The sequence below is a fragment of the Corylus avellana genome, chromosome ca10 (assembly GCF_901000735.1).
Source record: "Corylus avellana chromosome ca10, CavTom2PMs-1.0".
Classification (NCBI taxonomy): domain Eukaryota; kingdom Viridiplantae; phylum Streptophyta; class Magnoliopsida; order Fagales; family Betulaceae; genus Corylus; species Corylus avellana.
This window is the reverse complement of record NC_081550.1, coordinates 21760158-21783911: the sequence shown is the minus strand read 5'-3', so window position 1 is coordinate 21783911 and position 23754 is coordinate 21760158. Positions and strand designations below refer to the sequence as shown.

At 36.3% G+C, this 23754-nt stretch overlaps 4 protein-coding genes across 4 annotated transcripts in view; 3 read left to right on the top strand and 1 right to left on the bottom strand.

Annotated features, from left to right (window-relative positions):
• LOC132163176 (cation/H(+) antiporter 3-like) overlaps positions 1 to 1112 on the top strand; it is a 7468-nt gene extending 6356 nt beyond the window's left edge. Inside the window, exon 3 of the mRNA XM_059573362.1 lies at positions 919 to 1112. Within this exon, the coding sequence (XP_059429345.1) occupies positions 919 to 1112 (194 nt within the window). The remainder of the gene's footprint in view (positions 1 to 918) is intronic.
• A 294-nt stretch (positions 1113 to 1406) lies between these two features.
• On the top strand, positions 1407 to 5383 carry LOC132163175 (cation/H(+) antiporter 4-like). The gene is made up of 3 exons (XM_059573361.1): positions 1407 to 1604; positions 1728 to 2735; positions 4259 to 5383. The coding sequence occupies exons 1-3, from the start codon at positions 1407 to 1409 to the stop codon at positions 5381 to 5383; spliced, it is 2331 nt and encodes a 776-aa protein (XP_059429344.1).
• A 1412-nt stretch (positions 5384 to 6795) lies between these two features.
• Positions 6796 to 11172, top strand: LOC132163174 (cation/H(+) antiporter 15-like). Its single transcript, XM_059573360.1, has 3 exons — positions 6796 to 7005; positions 8173 to 9180; positions 9949 to 11172. Exons 1-3 carry the CDS (start codon positions 6796 to 6798, stop codon positions 11170 to 11172), a joined length of 2442 nt encoding a protein of 813 aa, XP_059429343.1.
• An 11489-nt stretch (positions 11173 to 22661) lies between these two features.
• Positions 22662 to 23271, bottom strand: LOC132162747 (uncharacterized). Its single transcript, XM_059572976.1, has one exon. It carries the CDS (start codon positions 23269 to 23271, stop codon positions 22834 to 22836), a length of 438 nt encoding a protein of 145 aa, XP_059428959.1. The 3' UTR covers positions 22662 to 22833.
• Positions 23272 to 23754: the final 483 nt, after the last annotated feature.

Here is a 23754-nt window from a genome sequence, read left to right as displayed (position 1 = left end):
GTAAGTCATGTGCAATGCATGTGACTTTTTAGCTCCTTAACTACAGAAAAATATGGCAGTGTAAAGTGTTTAAAAATAAAAAAATAAAAAAAATAAAAAGAATACTAAAAAAATGTAAAATACGAAAAAAAATAAAAAAGAAAAAAAGAAAAGAAAAGGAAAAGCCACTCCTTTTGGCTGGAATGGGCATAGATAGAGCTATAAACTATATATTAGCTAGGGGCGAAGAGCCAAATTAAAAAAATTTAGTATAAAGACAATAGACGAATGGGCATGTACGTGTGCGTGTGTCGATTTAGTGAGATTTTGGAGGCAGTGTATTTAGAGTTTAGATGAAATATTTTTGTTCGAATCGAGCTCTCATCTGTTCTCTCTCTCTCTCTCTCTCTCTCTCTCTCTATATATATATATATAAGGACACGAAGAAGAATTGTTAGAATAGGCACGCACCCAATATTCTCAAACGGAAAAATATTGAAAGAAGAAAATAAAGTGAAAAATAAAGGTCGAATGACTTCCATAACCCGACTCATTTAATTAAATGAATTAAATCCCTTAATAATTAATTTTAACCTACTAATTTTGTATTGAATTTATGCGTATCAAATTTTTCGGATTGTGTGAATTGAAAAATTCTCGATCCTAAATGCTGGATATCAAGTTTTGAGTCATGTAAATTAAGGTATGTGTATAAGACTATATAGATAACTATACTTTAACCTATTTTATTAAACGGGCTAGATCCATGAACCTGGCCAGTTGGCTCAACATAACTCCTTCAGTCTCTTCAACAGTATAGCCCGTGGGTGTATAACGTTGGGACGCTAGAGAGAGACAGACAGGTAGTGTATAGTGTCAACAACTAATTAACAACAATATCTTTACGGTCTTCTTGGCGCTAACAACTAAAATCAACAGCTTTAACAAACGAAGGCCTAAATGTAGAAGAAAGCATTGATACCTTCCATGCCACGCCACCAAGAGAAACAACCGAGAGGTATGACCATAATCTTCAACACCGTTGCGTAGGTAGCTGGGATTTCGTTTGTACGGTTAAGTCAGCTGAAAATGAAGAGATTTCCAATCTGCCGTTTCCCCACGTTGCAGAATAATGAGAATATAGATATACCAAACGGAGCCTAATAGTGAAAGCTATTATTAGAAGGTGATCAACGCATGCTTATCACATTGATTATAACCAGATTACAACCATAGGATCAATGATCATGAATGTTGAATATTTCTAGTGTCCTAAATTAAAACAGGCATGCAGTAATATATATAAGATCTGTTGTATAAATTCTGAGTCGAGAATTTTCAGAGAAGAAAAAACCCCCGCCACTGATACAAATTTTGGAATGGTCGCAGCAAGTAATAATAATGGTTACTTTATTGATACAAAGAACATGGTCACCATAAACGACTGCACTGAGTTACCGGGGCCGATCCATTCAAATGGCCTGTGGAACACCATTCAGGCTGGGGCAATGCCGTACGCGTTGCCATTGCTTGAGCTGCAGATGGTTTTCATTTTCGCCATCGTCCAAGCCGCCCATCACCTTCTTAAGCGTTTTGGAATCCCCAGGTTCACCACACAACTTCTTGTACGTACTCCCTTCCAGCCACTTTGTTTCTCTTATATATATATATATATATATATATATATATATATATATATATATATATATTTGATGACATTGTCTTTTTGATTTGAACTCAACATGCAGGTTGGCTTGGTGCTGGGTCCCTCTCTTCTAGGACGCTTTGGAATATTCAAAAATGTTCTGTTTTCCATCAAAAGTCAAGAAACACTTGGTTTGCTATCTGTCTGGAGTTACATACTGTTTATGTTTCTGAGTGGGGTGAAAATGGATTTAGGGATGATAAATAGAACCGGAAGAAAAGCCTTGTATACCGGTGTTGCATGCATATTGTTGCCTTTAGTAGTTGGCTTGTCAACCCAACTAAGACTTAGTAGATATTATAAGCTAGATGAAGATGAAGCAACTATACTTCCGTATGTAACAGCAATACATTGTCTAACTCCATTTCCGGTCCTTGTTTGGCTTCTTGAGGACCTCCAAATCCTGAATTCTGAGCTGGGTCGATTAAGCCTATCTACGGCATTGGTAAGCGATACCTTAAGCGTGTTCCTTCTCTTGGTTTCTGGCTTGACTGGTATTGAAAGGAAAAAAGGTAGGGTGGTCGCCGCGATAGATTCAGTATCAATCATTATCCATGTTATTGTCATTGTATTTGCAATTCGACCAACAATGTTTTGGGTGATCAGGCAGACACCGGAAGGCAGACCTATCAAAGACACATACATTCATGCCATCATCCTAGTGGTCCTTGGCTCCGCATATCTTTCGCATTTATATGGTCAAACTTTAGTTGTTGGACCTTTCTTTTTAGGTTTGGCAATACCAGATGGACCGCCTTTAGGATCAGCCATTGTCAACAAGTTCAACTCCTTTGTTCGGGATGTGTTTCTGCCAATCTTAGTGACTACTTGTGGGATGAGGATAGATCTGAGTTTAATCAAATTCGATTATAGTTACACCAGAGTCAATGGAATCCTCATTGTTTTGACTTTTGTGGTCAAAATTGTGGCTTCTTTGGTTCCTCCCTTGCTCTCCAAAATGCCCTTCAATGATGCTCTGACACTCGCTCTATTATTGAGTTGCAAAGGCGTAGTCCAAATCTTTTTCTATGCATTTCTCAAAGATAACGAGGTGACTATCTTTCTTTTCTCCCCCTTCTCTTTTCATAGAAAATGCAATTATCTTTTTCTTTTTGGTTTCATTTCAGGTTCCTCTAATTAAGATGAACGCCTTATTTTTACATGGAGTAGTGAACATATATCCTTTTTAATTCCAACCTACGTTTCATTCCGTTGACATTGTTAGGATACGTATTTTTGTTGTTTTACAACCCTGATAGTAGATCAATAGGGTACATTAACCAAATTAAAACATTGGGAGAGAGAGATTTCAAATTGTGTGGTAGATTGATGAGAATAAGTTCAGTTTCCCTCTTTACGTAGAATAAACACATTCAATTTGAAATTGAATGTTTTTTTGGCACGCCCTCTTATTTGAAATGAATTTTGATCTCTTTCTTCTTTGTTGTATGGAATCTGACCAGCTCATTCTTCTCTTCCTCTTCCACGTCCTCATCTACTTTGGTTTCCTCCATACCATGGTTATGAGGAATGTAGAGCTTTTGCCTCTTTAGCTAATCCACAATGGCCAACACTCGTGAAAAATAATATGAAATTGGTTCAGAGTCCTTCATACACAAGTCTAGTGTCAAAAGTAATTTGCAAAGTTTAGAGGAAAAGCTTCTTCTTCTTCTTTTTTTTTTTTTTCACTTTATCAACTCATTGATAAAATTTTTGAAGAAATTCAAAAGTTAGCTTGGAAATAGTTGCATTAACAACTCTTTGCAACATGCCATCATCGATCTAAGCATTGATCGATGGATGATCCTTCTCTTTAGTGGCTTGTAAAGACATATTTTGAGTTTGAGATAAGGAACCTTAATTTGTTCATCTTCAACTCCTTGTAACCTTTGTCAACAAATTCCCATAAATATTATGATCCCAAGATTACTTTCATGCGGACAGATAGTTTCCTTTCATGAACCGAGGCATTTGTAATGGAATCATTCCATTTTCCGTTTCTTTTGGAGGGTTAAAACACGAAGAAAAAAAAAAAAAAAAAAGTTGCTTTTCATTGCCATGTCATACAAGTTGTATGCTAGTCATATAGCATCTTGCTAAATAACATTATTCTTGTAAGGTATAGAGATGCTTCTAATTTTCCAGCATTCAACTTAATCATTTACATCACATGTAACTCTAATATCACAAATAAATTCCAAATAACTCATATGCATAATAAATCTCTTGCAACTCCTAAGATGATTATTCCTATATTTACCAAATTTGTTTTCCAAATTGACTTTTAGACCAAATACATATAAGACCGTTTAACTCCATGAATCTAGAATAAATTTCGAAATGAATATTGCAAAATCAAGTTTAGTAATATAGTTAATGATCTTTTTCATGGTTAAGAGTATTTTAAGCATAAGTCCTAGAATTAAGAATGAAAGAAAATATTGATCTTTAGAAACATCATACTATATTGAAAGATGCATTTTCTAGCATATAATTTGTAGTATTAAAAAAATATTCTTTTCTTGAACAAGATCACTTGATGAGTTTCTCCAACATTTTTCATTTTAAGTGCAGACTATGGCAAACCAGACTTATGCTTTGGCATGTGTTAGCGTCCTTTTGACTGCAATTTTCGTGCCACTCCTAGTGAAGTACCTGTACCATCCTTCAAGAAAATATGCAGGTTACCAGAAAAGGGATATTATGCATTGCAAACGCAATGCAGAGCTTAGAATCCTAGCGTGCATTCACAGGCAAGATGAGATTATTGCTATAACGAAACTATTGGAAGTCTCATGCCCATCTAGTGAAAGGCCCCTTGCAATTTATGTGCTTCACCTTATCGAGTTAATTGGCCGAGCTTCTCCTATTTTTATTTCCCACCAAATGCAGAAAAAGACTATGTCCAATAGTAGTTCCTATTCGGAGAATATCATTCTCGCCTTGAATCAATTTAAACAAGGCAATGATAAAGGTGTGGTATCAGTAAACGTCTTCACAGCAATCTCTCCGCCCAAGTTCATGCATGAAGACATATGCATCCTTGGATTGGACAAACTCACATCTCTCATAATACTCCCATTCCACCGAAAATGGTCTATTGGCGGTTCTATTGAATCGGAGGACAATACCATAAGGACCTTAAATTGCAGTGTGCTTGAACTAGCCCCCTGCTCTGTTGGGATCCTCATTGACCGTGGTCATTTAGGCCGCTCAATTGTTTCATCAGAATCATCGTATTCTATTGCTATGATCTTTTTAGGAGGTAACGATGATCGAGAGGCATTGACTTTTGCCAAACGCATGGCCAATGACTCGAATATCACCCTAACTGTGGTTCAATTTGTTGCCGTTGATGGTGACGTTGATTCCCGCTGGGACAAATTGCTTGACAATGAGATACTAAAGGATGTTAAACTTAACAATGTGGGTGATGAATATGTGATATTCCTAGAGGAGATGGTGAAAGATGGGCCTCAGACAGCATTGATAGTTCGGTCTATGGTGGACGAGTATGACCTTATTATTGTTGGTAGACGGCATAACCTAGAGTCTTCACAGACATCCGGGCTTGCAGAATGGAGTGAATTTTCAGAGCTAGGGATTATTGGAGACTTGCTCGCCTCATCAGATCTTGACAGCAGAACATCTGTTTTGGTGGTGCAACAACAACAAAATGACGGTCAAGTAGGGAACTAAATCCACTCATCTTCAATCTCATGGTATATAAGCTAGTATAAAATTTTGTGCTAGGGAAATAGGTAGTTCATTGTTAGATCTTTTAGGTACTAATATGCATGAGAGATCTGAGATCAATGCGGTTGGCAGGAATTATGTTTGTATTTATGAGTATGAAAAGGGCTAGCCTTGATCATTGTGAAGCCTTTTATTATCAATTCTCTGCCATTGGTTAATTTGGTTCCATAAGTCCAATTAACGGTTAAAAGTTTATGTTTATATATCCCTAACCATATTGTTAGTATATTTAGAATATTTTCCATGTTAAGCCTTGATGTTTAATTTCTGTTTCTTATCTACCTCACCTACTACAAACTTCCTCCTTTTTTTTTCTTTTTTTTTTCCTGGCCAAATATGAACACGTGCAATACCAATAAAAAAAAATTCAAAAATAAATAAAATAAAAAAGAACAAAAAGAATGGAGGGGCCGGGGAGACAAGGCTACGGCCTAGGGGGGTTTGATGTCACTAATGAGAGTTACATCCAATTAAGTTAGTAGAGGCGGTCCATTTAACTAAATTATGTTATAGGCAGCCCAATTGGCATCGATGGGTACAACATGCATGTAGCTACACCCGAGAAAAAGAATATTCACGAATTGTCACAACAAAATTAATTTATCTTGAGACATTTTTTGGAGGGGGCGTCAGATTAATTCTTGTTTGATATCGACTCAATAAGAAAGAGTTCCAAGCGTTGAGATCGATGTTCTCAATGAAGTATTTTTTCCTCCTTCGCGAATTTGACATCACAAGTTAAATTGACAATAGAAAAATATTTGTTCACCGTATGAGGGTTAATATATGGGTGTATGATGATATATATATATATATATATATATATATATATATATGATGTGATGTGATGAGACGAAGTTACAGTTCTAATTAGTTACAGTTTTATGGTTGTAATGTTTTAAATACCAGTATTCTTTTTAGGGCAAAGTGTATTTATTTGGTTTTTTTTATTATTATTATTAGTTTTTAGGGTATCAATATATATTAAAAATATTACTATTTACGTCAAAACCAACGTTTATGTCATCTATCACTCGAGTTGGAGTTTTGAAATCTTTTTAGCAGAAAAATATAAGAAAAAAGATGTGTGGCTCTTCTCTCCTATTCTTTTATTTTGCAAAATTACTATTATTATTATTATTATTTTTTTTTTTTTTTTTGAGGTTATAATAGTACCTCTCGAACCTGATGACTTGTGCCAAACCCGTGGTAAATAGTGAGCTTAGGGTTTGACCACTCCGCACCATCCTCATGTCCATAGCTTCTCCTCTCAAATCCTTCAGTCTCACCCCAGACGTCCTTCATAGACATATATTCTCCTCTCTCTCTCTCTCTCTGCTTCTACATGTTCGAACATGCATAGATCTGCAGAAAATAATGGCAGCCGCTGGGTCTGCCAGTCACAAAGGCATATGAGAAATAGAGGTGTCTTTTATGGTGATAATCCGTTCGATTTCGCATCTCTTATCCTTTATACACAGCTCTCCTTATCCGCCTTGCTCACAGCCTTCTTTCAGTTGATTCTGACCCCACTTGGTGAAAGTGCTTTTATTTCACAAATGTTGGTAAGCTTTTCAATATTCTTCATTTTCCATCTTCCTCAATATTCCAAAAATATACAATGAAGAAACATAAATATATATATACACCAACAAAGGAATAACTAATATTGCTAGCTAGTTAATAGTTAATCCCATAACCCTTTTCCACCTACATCAATGCTTTTCTACTATATTATGCAATTTACATGTTATTCTATCATAAATAGAAATAGAAATATATAATAAAATATAACAATAAAGGATAAATAGCGGAAACACAAAGAGATAAAAGGAGAAAAGATATTTTAAAGCGGTTCATCCTTAAGAGCATTTCTAGTAGAGTAGTTAAAATGCTCATAATAGCTATATTTACTTATTATGAGCATTTTTTTGCGTCCAACAGATTAGCTTCAGAGTAGCTAAACTACATATTTTGCTACAGTGAATTGCAAAAAGTAGCTATTCACTGTAGCACAATTTTCAAGTTTTTTTTAATGTTTTTCTCTCTCTTCTCTCGATCTCAATGCTCTCTGAATAAATTGGGATCTTTCTCTTCATTATTCTCGGCATCCTCTCAGCCAAAAGACCACCACCATCAAAATCGTAACATTGAATCAAACCAAACGTGCTGCAGAGCTAAAATCCCATCTTTCAACATCAAATTCTAAGGTTTTACTTTCTAGATTCATAACGCGGGCATCATTTTGGTGGAGAATTTTTTGTTAAAACTCCCATCTCTCATTTTTGCAAAATTGTCTTTTCTGCTCGGTTGAACCTCCTCTCTCTCTTACCTGAGAAGAGAGGCAGAGTGTTTAAGCAAACAATTAAAAAAAATATATGAATTCTCTGTTCGGCTGAAACCCCATCTCAATCTTTTCTATGAGAGTTGTGGCGGAGAATCGTGAGAGAGAGGGAGAGTTTAAAAAAAGAATAAAAAAATTCAAAAAAATAATATTTTAATCAAATAGAGAATAGAATAAATAATATGTTGGAGTGTATATGAAAAAATGAGCAGTAAAAATAGAAAATTGTACTTTTTCATTAACTACTTTACCTAATACTGCTGGAGACTCTCTTAGAAGCCTATGTCCGCCTATGTGAAGTGCCCTTAATTAGGGCTACATCTTTATTATATTGATCCCTCCAGTATACATTATATCTCATTTTTTTTGTGATTTAAAACGTGAACAGGCAGGTATTATACTGGGACCTTCGTTTCTGGGAAAAGACAATTCATTCAGAAGTACGGTATTTCCCATGAAAAGTTTCTACGTAAGTGAAACATTCGCCTTCTTTGGATGCATGCTCTTTATGTTCCTCGTTGGAGTTAAAATGGATTTGAGCATGGTAAGGAAATCAGGAAGAAGAGCACTGGTGATTGGCATCTGCGCTTTCCTTGTGCCCCTAATGCTAAACATAGCCTTCGCTATCATTTTAAAGCACAAGATCACCATGGATCCCGATCTACACAAATCCTTAATCTTCATTGCAGCATTTCAATCCTCAAGTTCCTTCCATGTCATTGTATGCCTTCTAGCTGATTTGAAGCTTCTCAATTCAGAGCTTGGCCGATTAGCTGTGTCTTCTTCCATGATAAGTGGGACATGCTCTTGGATTTGCTCAATCATCACGTTCACAATAAGGCAAAGCTCACTGACGACAAAGCAAGCTAGCTTACCATGGATGGCATTAATGTCTTTAGTGATCATGCTGATCATCATAATATACATCCTGAGGCCCATTTTTTCATGGATGATTGAGAAAACAGGTAAAGAGAAAGAACTCAGTGAGTCTCACTTCTTCTGCATCTTTGTCATGGTATTGGGGTGCGCGCTATTGGGTGAAGTTATTGGGCAGCATTTCATGTTTGGGCCTATAGTTTTAGGCTTGGCAGTGCCGGATGGACCGCCGCTAGGATCAGCATTGGTGGATAAGCTTGGTTCCTATGTTTCGTCCATTCTCTTGCCAGGCTATTTTGTGTTCAGCTGCGCAAGGATAAATCTGTCTTTGACAAACGTGAAGACTGTTGGAATAGTGGAGATGTTGGCTCTGTGTAGCTTACTGGGAAAACTTATGGGAACAATGTTGCCCTCGCTCTATTACGAATTGCCAGTCCTCGACTCCCTCTCCTTGGGCCTAATCATGAGCGCCCAAGGCATCACTGATATTCTAATATTACAACATGGGATGCTCCTCCATGTAAGCAAAACAAACTGATCATGTCCCAAAATATCCCAGCAATTTTATCGTTCAGGGAAAAGGAACCTTTCCATTTCAAATTAATCTCTTCAATTTCCTCCGGTTAGTATATTTAGAAGAGTAGTGTTATCCAAAAATTTTAACCTCAAAAAAATTTGGACAATTTTGCCCTTCCATCGTTCAGATTGTTAGCAATGCAGGTAATAAATGTGAGAGAGGATCATTTTCTATTTATTTGAACTGGAGAATATCAATTTAATTATATTTGAAGGGTATTTTTCTCTTTTTACATTTTAAGGAGACAAAAATATCCTTAAAATATAACTAACTGAATATTTTCCCGCTCAAATAAATTTGAGATGATCCTAATTTACCTTTTTACAGAGCTCACATGTCTAAACAGATTTTGAATAGCCTGCCCATTGCTTGGACAAGTGGATTAGCTCCATATAAACTCTTTTATATACCTTTGTTATCCAAATTGCTAACAAATTACTCGAAATCTTTCTACTAAAAGAACTAAATTTCATTTTCCCAAAACTAAAAAAACAAGGACTCGATTTTAGAGGCAGAATTACATACATGCTTGGGGGTATGTAGTAGCCCCAAAAATTTTAAAAATCCCCTCATAGTTATAGAATTTTACGAAATAAGCCCTTTAAAATTATGTTTTTACTTGCCCCACCTAGTTCCGCCCCTTCTTTGTTTCATATCTTGTGCTAGATATATATATAACATGCAATATATATTTGTGGCTTTGGCTTGCAGCTTATTGACCAAGAATCATATAGTATCATGGTCATATCCGCCGTTTTGATAACGGGAATCATCACTCCCATGGTGAAATTACTGTACAATCCATCAAAGAGATACATGTCGATGAAAAGGAGGAGGACCATCCAACACACCATGCCTAATGCCGAGCTCCGTTTGCTGGCCTGCATCCACCATCAAGACATCACTCCTTCAATCATCAATCTTCTCGAAGTCTCTCATCCGACACTCAAAAGTCCCATCGCCTTGTACGTCGTCCACCTCATCCAGCTACTGGGCAGATCATCCCCACTTCTCATAACGCATAGACAGGGCCACAGGATTTCTTCTCACTCCAACCAGTCCGACCACATCATAAATGCCTTCCACCTGTTCGAGGAAATCAACTGCGGCACGGTTTTGGTGAATGCGTTCACAGCCATTGCGCCGTACGCAACAATGCACGACGAGATCTGCAGCCTGGCTTTGGAGAAGAGAGCGTCTTTGGTGATCATCCCTTTCCACCAGCAATGGAAACCGCAGGGCACGGAGGAATTATCTGAGAAGCCCATAAGAACAGTCAACCTCAAAATACTCAACAGCGCTCCTTGCTCTGTCGGAATCTTGGTTGACAGAGGAACATTAAGCGGGAATATTAAGACAATGAAAAGCAGGCCTTTCTATAGAATCGTGGTGATCTTCTTGGGAGGGGCAGATGATCGGGAAGCATTATCATACGCCATGCGCATGGCTGAACACCCGGATGTAGGCATTACAGTTATTCAGTTTCTTCTCGAGTCTAAAAAAAGGGGCAAGAATTTGGTAAGTAGGGAGCTAGATTTTGAAATGATCGACAAGTTTAAGAGGGCTAACATGCACAAAATGCGTCATATATACAGAGAAGAGGTGGTGTATGAAAGCTTAGAAGTGATCAATGTGATTCGGTCGCTGCAAAATCTATATGATCTGGTTTTGGTGGGAAGACGGCATGCAAGCAACTCGCCATTGCTCATGGGGCTAACAATGTGGAATGAGTTTCCTGAGCTGGGGTCCTTGGGGGAAATGCTAGCTTCGTCAGACTCCAATTGGGAGGTTTCGTTGTTGGTGGTGCAACAGCAGAGTTGTGGAGGCGAAGAAGTGCTTGGCTTCAAGTGCTTCACGGAAGACTCATTTGCAGTCGATATGTCCCGAGCTACGGCCAAATTAAGTGTGGTCAAGTTCCTCCACGGCAAAGAGTAAAAATAAGATGAAAGAAAATTTGTAATATGGAAACTCCATTTTTTTTTTTTTAGTTATGTGAGAGTTGAGAGAACTCACGAAATAATTTTGAGACCCCTGTCAAGGGATTACATAAAACGTAGGTGATCTTCTTCTTAAAATCAGGTCTTTGATGTTGTTGATGATCAAGCCTGAAATTTTCTGTTGTAGGAGATGAAGTTGTTATAGGTAAAATCGGGTCACATCCTTTCTCCCTTAATCACTCATTTTTTTTCTTCTCATTTATTGAATACTTAAATGTATATTATTCCTCCAAATATCGAAGTGTTTTTCTTTTCATATGAATATTGTATTGTTGCACCGTTCACACATTAATGCATACTTATCCAGGTGGGAACAAGATAGTACTGGAGGAGTATTTTTGTCTTTTTACTTTTTGAAAGAACAAAAATACACCTCCACTATAACTAACAGAATATTATCCAGTTCAAATGAAATTGAGAAGATTCTAATTCGTTCATATGAGCCTACGATTGATCTAGTTGCAAACCGTGTTGCCTTGCTAGCTCTTGATTATACGATTAACGTGAGTACTGGGCTTGACTCCCTGGCCCATCAAGCAACTTGGACCCAAACTCAAAAAGGCCTGAAACACCCTTCTTATACAGTACTCTTAACTCTATGTGATTCAATATAAAATCGTATTTTTTCATATGGTATTAGAGTACTTCAGGTTTTGAATCACCCTTATCGGATTGGGATCCCCGATGATAGTGATAAAATTGCCCAAGGATTTTTTTTTCAAATCCTGACCATTCACTCTCATCCAACAGCTAGAAATCCGACATGTGTCCCATCCAATATAAAATAATAAAATATTATTATTTTTTAAAAAATAAATATTAAATCAAATATTAAAAAATAAAAATAATTATTAAAATGGGTGGCTGACCACCTTTAATTTATGGGTTTGGCCCTAAGGGATTGGCATACATTTTTAGCTTTTATATATGCAAGGGATATATAGTTTTAGTGGGCCTTTAAGTGTAATGGCCACTATAATGTGGGCCTTTTAGTATAATAGGTGTTGGAAGTTAGAATTGTGTAGCTGATTATGAATGTGAGTTGTATAAATATAAGCAACCTAGTTCATTAGAGGTATGAAAAATGATTCAAGTGTTTTAGTTGCTTTCATTTGGAGAGTAGGTTTCTCGAACAACCTGTTTATCAATACAATTTCTATATTCATTTCATCATCATCTTTCCATTATAATCCTATATCTTTCATATTCCATATACAATATTCATACATATTACAAATTACGAATCGAAGAATAGAAAAACCCTTTACAATATATAATCCATGTATTTTTATTTTTATTTTTTTGTCTCTCTCTAGGCAATATCTATTTATTTTTTGAAGTTGTAAAACATAACTAGTTCTGAAATAAATTGGCTATTATTGAAAAGTCTGAAATAAATTTCTGATGAAATATATGCTCTAATTTTGTGTTCTCGATCTGTTTGGATCAAAGGAGAAACCAAAGGAAACTTTCAATCCTTCATTCGTGATTCCTTGATATTGCACCATTCAATTTGTTGGGGTTATCTCACATCGGTTGTGGAAGGGGTTGGTGGTCACGTTATAAATGTAAGAGAAAGCCTTACCTCTTAAGCTAGTTTTTGGGTTGAGAGAGGTCTAAGACCACCCAACACTAGTATTAGAGCTTAGTTTCAAACAATAAGTCTCGAGGACTGTTGGGAGAAATGGGTTGTCTTTGCTCAAATCCAGGGCACGATGTGTGAGGAGAAGATTGTTAGGATTATCCTACATCGATTGTGAAAAGGGTTGGTGGTCAGTTTATAAGTGTGAGGAAAAGTCTCACCTCTTGAGCTAGTTTTTTGGGTTCAGATAGGCTCAAGACCACCCAACACAATCAAGATAATGAATTTCAACCCCTTAAATGAAATGAAGAGGATCATATTCCCTTAAGCCATTCTTACATGCAAAGTACCCGTGATGACAACAATTCCTCATCCCATTCCCCATAATCCAATCCCTTGACTACTCTTCTCACTACCTTCTACACCCTTAATTCTTCTGAGCGAGTTCCAATGGATTTTTTTTTTTTTTTCTAGGGTTAAATGCATAATTATTCACCTCATATAAAAGCCATATAACAACAAAAACGTGTACATGTAAAAAATGCAAGCACTAACAGCAGTTTCTCTTTGATTTAGGGTATAAAACTATTTTTTGCTTCCTATGAAAATATAGTTTAAAATAGCTTCCCTTGCATTTCCCTATATAATTAAATTTTTTTTTTTTTTTACAAAATACAAGTTCCTGCCTGCCATAAATTTTTTTCACAAAATCCCCAATTAAAGACAAAAAGATGAAAGATGGGAGAGGAAAAAAATATATATTTATATTAAAATAATGTATAGGGAACTACTTTTGGTTCCCTACCCATTGGAAAATACTATAGCAACTCTTGAGAATTGGTTAAATGTATGAAATCTGATGTGAGTAGGTTTTTGTGATTTCCTTTTTAAAAAAAAAAAAATTCCTAAACATAATTAAGGGAATGGCATACATCTGCTAGATTGCTACTATTGCTCTTAGCTTGACACCTAACAAAAAAAAAAAAAAACTCAAAAGTAAAATAAATAAATAAAAACAAAACAAAGGTGGCGAGGTGGCGCCTCTCCATTCTCTACTACCTAGTCATGGCTTAACCTCTCTTGCACATAAGAGTGAATTTGACTACCCTTGAAATAAGTTTTGGGTATGGCTAAACCGCCCTTTTAAGGTGATTTTAGGGTGGCTCAGACCACCACGAAAACTACAATAAGGTTTGGTCAGACTACTCTTCACTTAAAGGTGAGTTAAGTCATCTCCAAAAACTCTCGAACATGATGGTCTAGGCACTCTTCAAGTTATAGGTAGTCTAATCACCCTAAAAAAACTTCTCAAGGGATGAGTCATTGGGCGGTCCAATCAAATATTACAATTATTCCCAATTGCAAACGCCTTTCATCCCATGAGTTAAAGCCAAAATTCTCCATTAATAGTAAAAACACACATGAATGCAAGTGCTTTTCTAGTAATAACCTTACTAATTCTTTTTTCCTTTTCTCGAGCCGTCTTTGAAAGATTTAAAAACAATTATATAATTATTATTTTATTGTAGTAATTTTTCTTTGACCATCCTATACCAATTAAAACCATTTGTTTCGGTTTATGTTTTATTTTTTATTTTTTGGTGTATTGTGGGTTTAACGGAGCTTAAAATATTCTTCAGTCTGAAAATGTTTTTAGTAGACAAAAAAAAAATGCAATATCCAAATAATAAAAATCGTTTTAAAATAGACAATTATTTGAAAAATATATGTGGCTTTTAAATCAATATGTGTCTATTGTATTTTTCTGTAATGTTCTTGTTCTTTTTCGAAAAGAAGAAAAAACACATGGGCGATCAATCACTATTGCTAATCAATCACCCCACGATAGTGATTAGGGTTTCTCACATTCTTAAGACAAAAACGTACATTCTTTTCTTGAGGTATAGCCCTAAAACCCTATTCTTGTGTTATTATTATTTCATAAACCACCATTTAAATACAAGTAGGCCTCATAAGGACACTCTCATATTGCTTGCCCAAATTGCAAACAATATGGGCAGGCAATTGCACTGGATATCAATTCCACTCCCTAATACTTATTTTCACACTCTCTTTATTCGCAACTCCTTTTCCTCGTCTCTCTTCCTCACCGCTCCAAAAACTCTTTAAGGTGGTGGTCTAGCGACTTTCCAAGTTAAAGATAGTCCAGCCATCCTTATAAAACTTCTTTAAGGTGAACCAGCTTCTAAATTTGGGGGCAGTCTAACCACATATTACAATTATTCTCTAATGTAGGTGCATTTCGTCCCATAAGTTAAAGCCAAACCTTCTACATTAACAGTAAAAACACACTTGAATGCAAATGCCTTTCTACTAATAATCTTACTAATTCTTTTTTCCTTTTCTCTGGCCGTCCTTGAGCTTTATTAATTGATTCCAATAGAACAAGATTTTAAAAACAATTAAAACTAAGCCCCATTGTTTCGATTTAAAACGATTTATGGAAAAAAAAAAAAAAAAAGTTTTTTCTTGTTTTTAGTATTTAATGCAATGTAAAATATTGGTCAATTTAAAAGTACTTTACCAAGAAAAATGAAATACTCCAAAAATATTTTTTTAAAAAAAAATAAACAATTTTTTTAAAAATACACCTAACTTATTAATCAAGGTATGTTAATTGTATTTTCGAAAAAAAAAAAAAAGAAGTGGATAATCAAGTACTGTTGTTGACCCCACGATGGTGACTAGAGTTTCTCACATTCTGAAGACAGAAACCTACACTCTTTTCTTAAGGTATAACCCTAAAACCTTTTTTTCGTTATTATTATTTCATCAACCATCATTTAAATATAAGTATGCCACACAAAGGTCCTTTCACGATTTCGTGCCCAAAATGCAAGCAATATGGGTAGGCAATCTCCTTGAATATTAACCCCACTCCTGAATTCTTATTTTCATGCACTCTCATCCTCTGCAGCTCCTTACCATCGTTTCTCTCTTCCTCACAATTCTTCAAATTATATGAAAATATAATAAATAGTTTGCGATTTTCTATATGAGCCAAATGGCAAAAAATACTTTTTTGAACCATTTTAAGGGTTCTTACAAACAAACGGCGAAACATAGCCATATATATTTGACAATTTTTCATACAAGCAAAACCACAAAAAAATATTTTTTGAACCATTTTCACGTTACAAACAAACAGCAAAAATAGTCACTTTTGCAAAAAATAGTTTTAGCAAAAATAAAATTTCGACAAAAAATATTTTATGCCAAAACCAACCAACCAAGTTTCAAGAAAAATATTTACATCATGCAGCTTTAGAATTTCTCACTATATGTTTGTGAAAGCTATATTGGGTTTGCAATTTGTTGGGTTTCCAATTTAATTCTTAAAACGACTAGTCATAGGCTTTTATGATTCCAAACACACAACTTCAGTTTTCCACCAACTTCGGACTCTTAAACGGCGGGAAAATTTCTGGCTCAACGTCTTATATTTATGTCCGAGTTGTTGGCTATTATAATCCCCGCAAACGACACAGTCTCCTCCGACTGCCTTAGTTAGAACCGACATTGGCAACTGCTGCTAGCTTTAAACTCTCCAACGGCCTAAAAATTTGAAAAGCATCGACATTCTTTCTTCCTTATAAAAGTCCCACTCACCTCGCATATTTTCCTTTAGTACTCCAAGATCCTCCAAGAAACACGAACCCTTTTTGTTTCTTTTAGTTTTATCTCGCTTTGATGGAGGGTCTTCCTCCAATTTCCTGCAAATCCAGTTCACGGGTTTTGCCTTCCGATCAATTGTGTTTATTTGAAGAAATTTGTGGGCCTAACTCATCTCATAAAACCGGTTTTATAGGAGAAGATTGCATATTCCTTATAAACATGCCCAAGGTCTTGTCCACAGGCAATGTAAGATTATTCCCCAACACTGTCCCTCACGTGCAGCTGGTATTTTCCTGGTCCTTGTCATGGGATAAGTAATGTGGGCCCCATTTGTCATATAGTAGGCTCTGATATCATGAAGAAATTCGTGGACTTAATTCATCTCAGAAAACCGGTTCTATAAGAGAGTATTGCTCATTCTTTATAAATATGCCCAAGGTCTTGTCCACAGGCAATGTGAGATTATTTCTTAACACCCTCCCTCATGTGCAGGCCAGTATTTTTCATGGTCCTTGTCACGGGATAAGTAGTGCGGGCCACATTCATCTTATGATAGGCTATGATACCATGAAGAAATTCATTGGTCTAACTCATCTCATAAAACCGGTTCTATAGGAAATGATTGATCTTTCCTCATAAACAAGCCCAAGATCTTGTCCACAGGCAATGTGGGATAATAAACAGCCTGACTTAGTGGGCTGCAGCGAAAAACATCAATAAGCAGCGGATAAATACTTCTAGATCTTGATTCTATCAATGATCTAAGAAATCTTCTTAACAAAGCTAGATACTCTCTAGGTTTTGAAGGAAAAGAAAAAAGAACGCTCAACTCTGAGATTTCTTATTTAACAAAATCAATAATCAACATAAACTGATTTTTTTTTTTTTTTAACATGTCCACACAAGGGAAGGGGGAGGGGGATTCGAATTAGTGACCTCCGCTTCATTAAGCGTAGTCCACAGCTGATTGAGCTACCCCTTGGGGACAACATAAACTGATTTTCTATGGAGGCTATAAGCATATATTTATAGCCCAAAACCCTAAACCTAATCAAATATGACATAAATACCTCCACAACCCTAAACCTAATAAAATAGCGAAATAAAGACTCTCAAAACCCTAACCCTAATAAAATAATAACATAAAGTCGGTATAGAAAATAAAACAAACTGATGGTTACGCAATCTGCATCATTCTCCCCTTGTTGGAGAGAATTCGTCCTCGAATTCGACCGGTTCTTTCCACAGTCCTTCGGATGCCCTATCAATTCGCTCCACTCGCATTTCCTCAAGATCAAAACAAAACAACACCTCATAATAAGAGTGATGCTCCTCATCATTGGAATACCTTGACGGTTGTCGTGACGGCCCCATACACCATTTGGCATTACTTCAGATTTGCCGTTCTTCGTTCGTTCCATCACCCTTCCACGTGCCATGAAGATACTCAAGAATGGATTAGTCGTAGTTGCCCTTGTAAATGAATAATTTTCCTCAACCGCTTAGAACTCACCACAATCATTATTAGGAGAATTTAAAATACTTTCAACCCCAAGGAAATCATCATAATCAACCCATTCATCATTATAATTAGGCACTTCATCTGAAAAGTCTTCATCAACCTCTTCATAATTTGCGATGTTACCCATGAGCTCTTCCTCTTCCAATTGATCATCTTGGGGGTAGAGGCCATCAAACATGGGAGAAAAAACCATCTTCTTCGTATTCTTCCTCTTGGTCATCTTCTTTGGGGTAGAGGTCGCCAAACATGGGAGAAAACCCATCTTCTTCATACTCGTCCTCTAGGTCAGATGCCAAAGGTCCTTCAATCGGCCCTCTCTCATTGACATCGTCATCATAGGTTGGTTGGGAATCACAATCCACAAATCCTTGCAAAGGATCTGCAACATCTTCATGTCTAAACTCTTCATCCACAAATTCTTTTTCTTTGTCCATAAAATATGGATTCGGTTTATAGATTTGTGGTTGGCAAGTAGGGGTCCAATTGGCCTGTTGTGGTCTCTTCGCCTCACTCAATGTTTTCCTAAATACATTTTTTTTTTTTAGGAATTTTCTATTTTCTTTGTCACAGTCATAGACCCTTGTCTCTAATTTTGTGACTTCTGGCCTATGGTATAACTACGGGGCAAGAAAGCGACTCGCATATATTTCAATAGTTTCTCTCAACTATTGATCTTCAATTTGCCTTGCCGTATCTTAGTTTTCTTCAATTGTTGCCACCACGCACCAACTCTTCCCCGGAATGTGTGTACCACCAAAGAGACTCGTTGTTTATAGGGCACCCCCATTGAATTCAAAAACCTCTTCAACAGCCAACACCTAATGCAAAAATTCGTCAAGTCTTGATCCTTGTCGAATTCTAGAATATTGAGTTCGAACCTACTCACCCATCGATTGGCATGAGCTTGTGCAAAGTGCTGACATCCATGCATTCGGCACTCCGCAAACGGGTTTCTAGATCTGTTCCCATGTTGACCACATAAGTTGGATAATTGGGTAGTAAGGTCTTCAATTTGATCTCTCATAGCCCTAAATCAATCCTCCGCATGTTGCCAATGTTCAGTGATAAATTTGTCTTCCGCTTCCGCGAATCGCGATCTTGGTTGATGACGACAACCGTTCGACCCACCACTCATGTGCTACAAGCGAATTTTCGGTTGCTCCTTACGTGCTGTCTCAGTGCGCACGTGCACCTCATTCATCTCTGCAAAGCGATTGCTCATCTCCATTCATGGAAAGTAATTGGGCTTTAATACCAACTGATGCAGCGTAACTTAGTGGGCTGCAGCGAAGAACATTAATAAGCAGTAGATAAATATTTCTATATCTTGATTCTATCAATGATTTAAGAAATCTTCTTGACAAAAGCTAGATACTCTCTAGGTTTTGAAGGAAAAGAAAGAAGAACGCTCAACTCTAAGGTTTCTTATTCAACAAAATCAATAATCAACATAAATTGATTTTCTATGGAGGCTATAAGCATATATTTATAGCCCAAAACCCAAAACCTAATAAAATATGACATAAATACCTCCAAAACCCTAGCCCTAATAAAATAACAACATAAAGTTGGTTTAGAAAATAAAACAAACTGACGGTTGCAATCTGTCACCGATCCACCTCGAAGCCACCCCCAAGATTTATGGGTTTGGCCCTAGGGGGTGGCTCAGGCCACCCCCAAGGCTGAGCTGGGGTGGCCAAACCACCCCATATTTTTTAATAATTATTTTTATTTTTTAATATTTGATTTTATATTTATTTTTTAAAAAACAATAATATTTTATTATTTTATATTATATGAAACACATGGCGGATTTTTGACTATTGGATGAGAATGAATGATCAGGATTTGGAAAAAAAATCTTGGGGCAATTTTATCACTATTGCCAGGATCCCAATCCCACGCTTACCATCCTTCTTCTTCCTTTTTCCTGGGGTACGTTATAGCCAATATTGTCTCCCTCCCTTATTTTTTTTTTTTTTATCAAAACTGATTATACGAAGAAATTGAAGTCATAAATATACCATAAGATCCCAATTCATTGATATGGTAATTTCAATGGATCATCAAAACTCGTTTAAGATAATCTTCATTTCTAAGCAGTCTTGCTCGAAATTCTAAACCTGATAATAATAATAATTAACCATGAGGATATTTAGCTGCAGTTACAAGACAGTTGCAGCCTTAAAGATACGTGTGATTGTGTCTAGGAATTGAAACTCTGAAGACTTGCATTTGACTGACATTGAAACTCACCTCCACATCCAATCTAGAGAGATTCAGCCATGTTCTTCTCCGGGAACTGGCGACTGAACCCCGTGAGCCAAGCGTCGCGATCCTTTTTGTCCTATCCACGCTGCGCCAGGCTCGATGCTACCTTCGTGGGGATCCCCAAGCTTACTATTTAAATCATGCACTAACGGAACCGATGGGATGGGGACTAGACAGAGGGCATATAGAAAATTGTAGGGACTTGCGAGAAGGAGCTCTTTGTCCGAGTACGGAATCCATTGCTCAGGCAACTTGTTCGGACAATAAGCTCGTTACTCGACTAAAAAGTCTTTGTCGGAGCTGAAAAGACTCCACACCCTCCTCACATTTTCGGTCAGGAGTAATTTTGAGATCCTTTAATTGCAGAAGATTTTGGTTAGAGTTAAAAATTTTCGACTCAACCCACAAACTTAATACAAAATTAAAGGGTTAAGATTAAAAAATTTGACATGTTTGATTAAATAGATCGAATTATAGTTAACCTATATAATCTTAAATTCATGTCTCGATAAATGACATAATGGCTAGCAATTCTAGATGAAATGAGTTCTTTGTCCAAGCACAGAATCCCTTGCTCGAGCAACTTGTTTCGAGCAGTTTCGACTAAAAAGTCTGTGTCTGAGCAGAAAAGGGCTCCACAAGCCCCCTTCTCGGCCAGGAGAATTTTTGAGATCCTCCAATATTATATTGCAAGGATCCTAGTCCATAATAAAACCCGTAATGTGTTTGAATTTTGATTATACATGATCATAATGAAGACGGTCACGTGTTTTAAAGACAAATGCTAATATAATAGATTAAATTAATATATATATAAACTTTATCTTTAAACCAAAAGAAAATGGTGCCTCGTACCAGCTGGCAGCAGAAGTAGATGAATACATGCGATTGTTGCAATGTGATAAACAAAATCAACTCGAAAAATGCAAAGTCTCTGATCAACAAATTAAACAAAAACCGAAGTAGGGTTGTGGTCCAATGAATAAAAAAAAAAGAAAAAAAAAAAAGAATAGTGGGGTTGGAGTTTGAGAAAGGGATGTGTAAGCATTTGTCTAGCTAATGCATTATGTGGGAGAGAGAAGAGGGAATCCATGTGAGGACTTGCTTATACGATATTATGTTCATCAGGATTTGCCAGCTTGTTTGCTTTTATTTTATGTAGCGTGGAGTTGTCGCCATTTGAGCGTACTTTGGATTTATGCTATTAACATAACAACCAAGTTATCCAGCTGTGAACATGAAAGATCTTGCAACTATTAATATTATTAATTTGATGGCTTAGCTTTCTTTTTTTTTAAAAAAAAAAAATAATAATAAATAAGTTAATTGTTTAGTGATTGATGTTAGTCGATTTATAAGGAACTTATAATAAAAGACACTCAGCTTATACAATCATTAACCTTAGGATATTAATTAATAATGTAGTAGTTATTTCTATTTATTTTAAAAATGGCTGCTACCCGATATTCCCTCTGCTTGTTGGCAAACCAAATGCTTTAATTGTATATTACTTGAGCATATTTTGACCTCATTATTCGTTATATATTTATAGGACATAGTAATGTCACTGGACCCATCATCTCTGAGTGGCATGGCACTCCGTTAATCACGATTAGGCATTTGATAATTTAATGAAACTCATTAACCCTTGAGGCATAGAATATTGGCTTATTAGTTGGACAATTAAATTCAGTTCAAAGTCAAGATGAACAACGAAATTAATTGTTAATTAAGCTTATATGCAATACTGATCATGCCAATCATTGAAATTATTAAAGGATCTGATAGATCACCATCAAATTTCTTGACATTAACAAGTGGATCATTTCAAGTTTTCTTTTTTGAAATTATATATAATTTTATATATGCAAGCCAAATAGCGTAAAAATTACTGTAGGATGCCTAAAATTTTTTAGGATCGGGATTAGTGAGCATAGAGTCTATTTGTCCGAAAAACAGATAATATAATAAGACATGAACATGAAAAAGGATCAAATCACATGGAACAGTACAACTAGTGACTTACAAAGTGTACTTTTTTCCTCGTATCAATGATGAAGAACAGTACAACTTGACTTTGCTTAAAAATTATTTCAAATCGCAAAGTATTTTCATCTTGAGGGAAAAGAAAAAGGGATAAAATAAAACTGATCGAAACCTTAAACACACAACAAACACATATAAAATCAACGTACTTTGGGCAATTAATCGCCCAGTTATTTGATTTTCTAGCTCAAGAAAATAATTTAAGAAAGAGAAAAAAAGAAACATATTTACTTACAACTTGATCAAGGCGTTACAATTTCAATAATTCGTACAACTATTTCTCTCTCTCTCTGTGTCATAAATTTTCTTGAGAAGCAAACAGATCATGAGCTCATGAATATAGGGAGTGGAATCCCGATCTGCCATCAATATTATACGCAGACCGAAATAACAAAAAGGCAAAGAAAGTGAAACTTAATTATCCACAAAACCAATAACCCCACGTACATTAAAAAATCGGCCCCATTGCATGATTGAACCACTTTGGTCATACCCGGCCGGACATGTCAGATTCCGGCACCGGAAAAAAAAAAGTGCGTTAATTAGTCTTCGGAGATGCTCTCAAGATGAGGCCGCCATACTCCAACCAGGCCAGTCCTACGATCCCTACGTGAGGATTTCTTGTCGGAGATGATATCTGCTGCTAGATAATTACGACGATCATCGGACTTTTTGGAGGTCTTCTTGGAGGACTTCTTAGCGCCGGCCTTTTTCTTCTCCGGTAGCGAGGACGCCGGGATCAGGAAGTATATGCTTCCTCTCTTGAGCTCGGAATCCGGCGAGAGTATCAAAATTTTACGTACAACGCCTTGGGAGCATGGTTTGCTAAGGACGTGATTTGGGTTGGCTTTGAGGATCTCACCGGCCTTGACTGGACCGGTAATCTCATCTACGTAGCCGTTCAAATGGACGATTCGGATCAAGTCTAGCGCTCCACAGGGAAGAACACAAGCCAAACAACACCTTAGACTGTTACCCATATCTATGATTTTCTCTGTCTCTCTCTCTTTTCTTCTGTTCTTGGTATGAATGTCAATAAAGGTGGACAATGTGTTATATAGGACCAACCGTACTCATACGAACATTAATATAGAATGTATTATTATTATTATTATATAATGGATTGCAAATGACGAAATTGTCCTCTCTATATATATATGGAGTGATTTTCAATGTATTGGGTTCGTATAGTCCCTTGCTTGCTTCTGTGTGTAATTAACTTAATTAAGCCGCCTCGTGGATGTATTTTTAAAAATGTATTTGAAAATTATGTATTAAAAATAATGTGATAATCGCATACTTTAAGGTTAATAAACTGAATTAAATAAATTTTCTCTAAATCAGTTTAAGGAAACTAGGTCAATTATAAATAATCTAATGAAGTTTTCCACATGGCTATGGCAACTTAATTAGTCTAGAGCGGCAGGCTATATATATTGTTAACTTGTAAAACAAGTTCCTCA

Bases quoted from the DNA above. Each gene is read 5' to 3' on its own strand.
- LOC132162747 (XM_059572976.1), bottom strand. From the start codon at position 23,271: ATGGGTAACAGTCTAAGGTGTTGTTTGGCTTGTGTTCTTCCCTGTGGA.
- LOC132163174 (XM_059573360.1), top strand. From the start codon at position 6,796: ATGCATAGATCTGCAGAAAATAATGGCAGCCGCTGGGTCTGCCAGTCA. The intron at 7,006-8,172 runs GTAAGCTTTTCA...AAACGTGAACAG, and splicing joins CTTTTATTTCACAAATGTTG to GCAGGTATTATACTGGGACC. The intron at 9,181-9,948 runs GTAAGCAAAACA...TTTGGCTTGCAG, and splicing joins AACATGGGATGCTCCTCCAT to CTTATTGACCAAGAATCATA.
- LOC132163175 (XM_059573361.1), top strand. From the start codon at position 1,407: ATGGTCACCATAAACGACTGCACTGAGTTACCGGGGCCGATCCATTCA. The intron at 1,605-1,727 runs GTACGTACTCCC...CTCAACATGCAG, and splicing joins GGTTCACCACACAACTTCTT to GTTGGCTTGGTGCTGGGTCC. The intron at 2,736-4,258 runs GTGACTATCTTT...TTTTAAGTGCAG, and splicing joins CATTTCTCAAAGATAACGAG to ACTATGGCAAACCAGACTTA.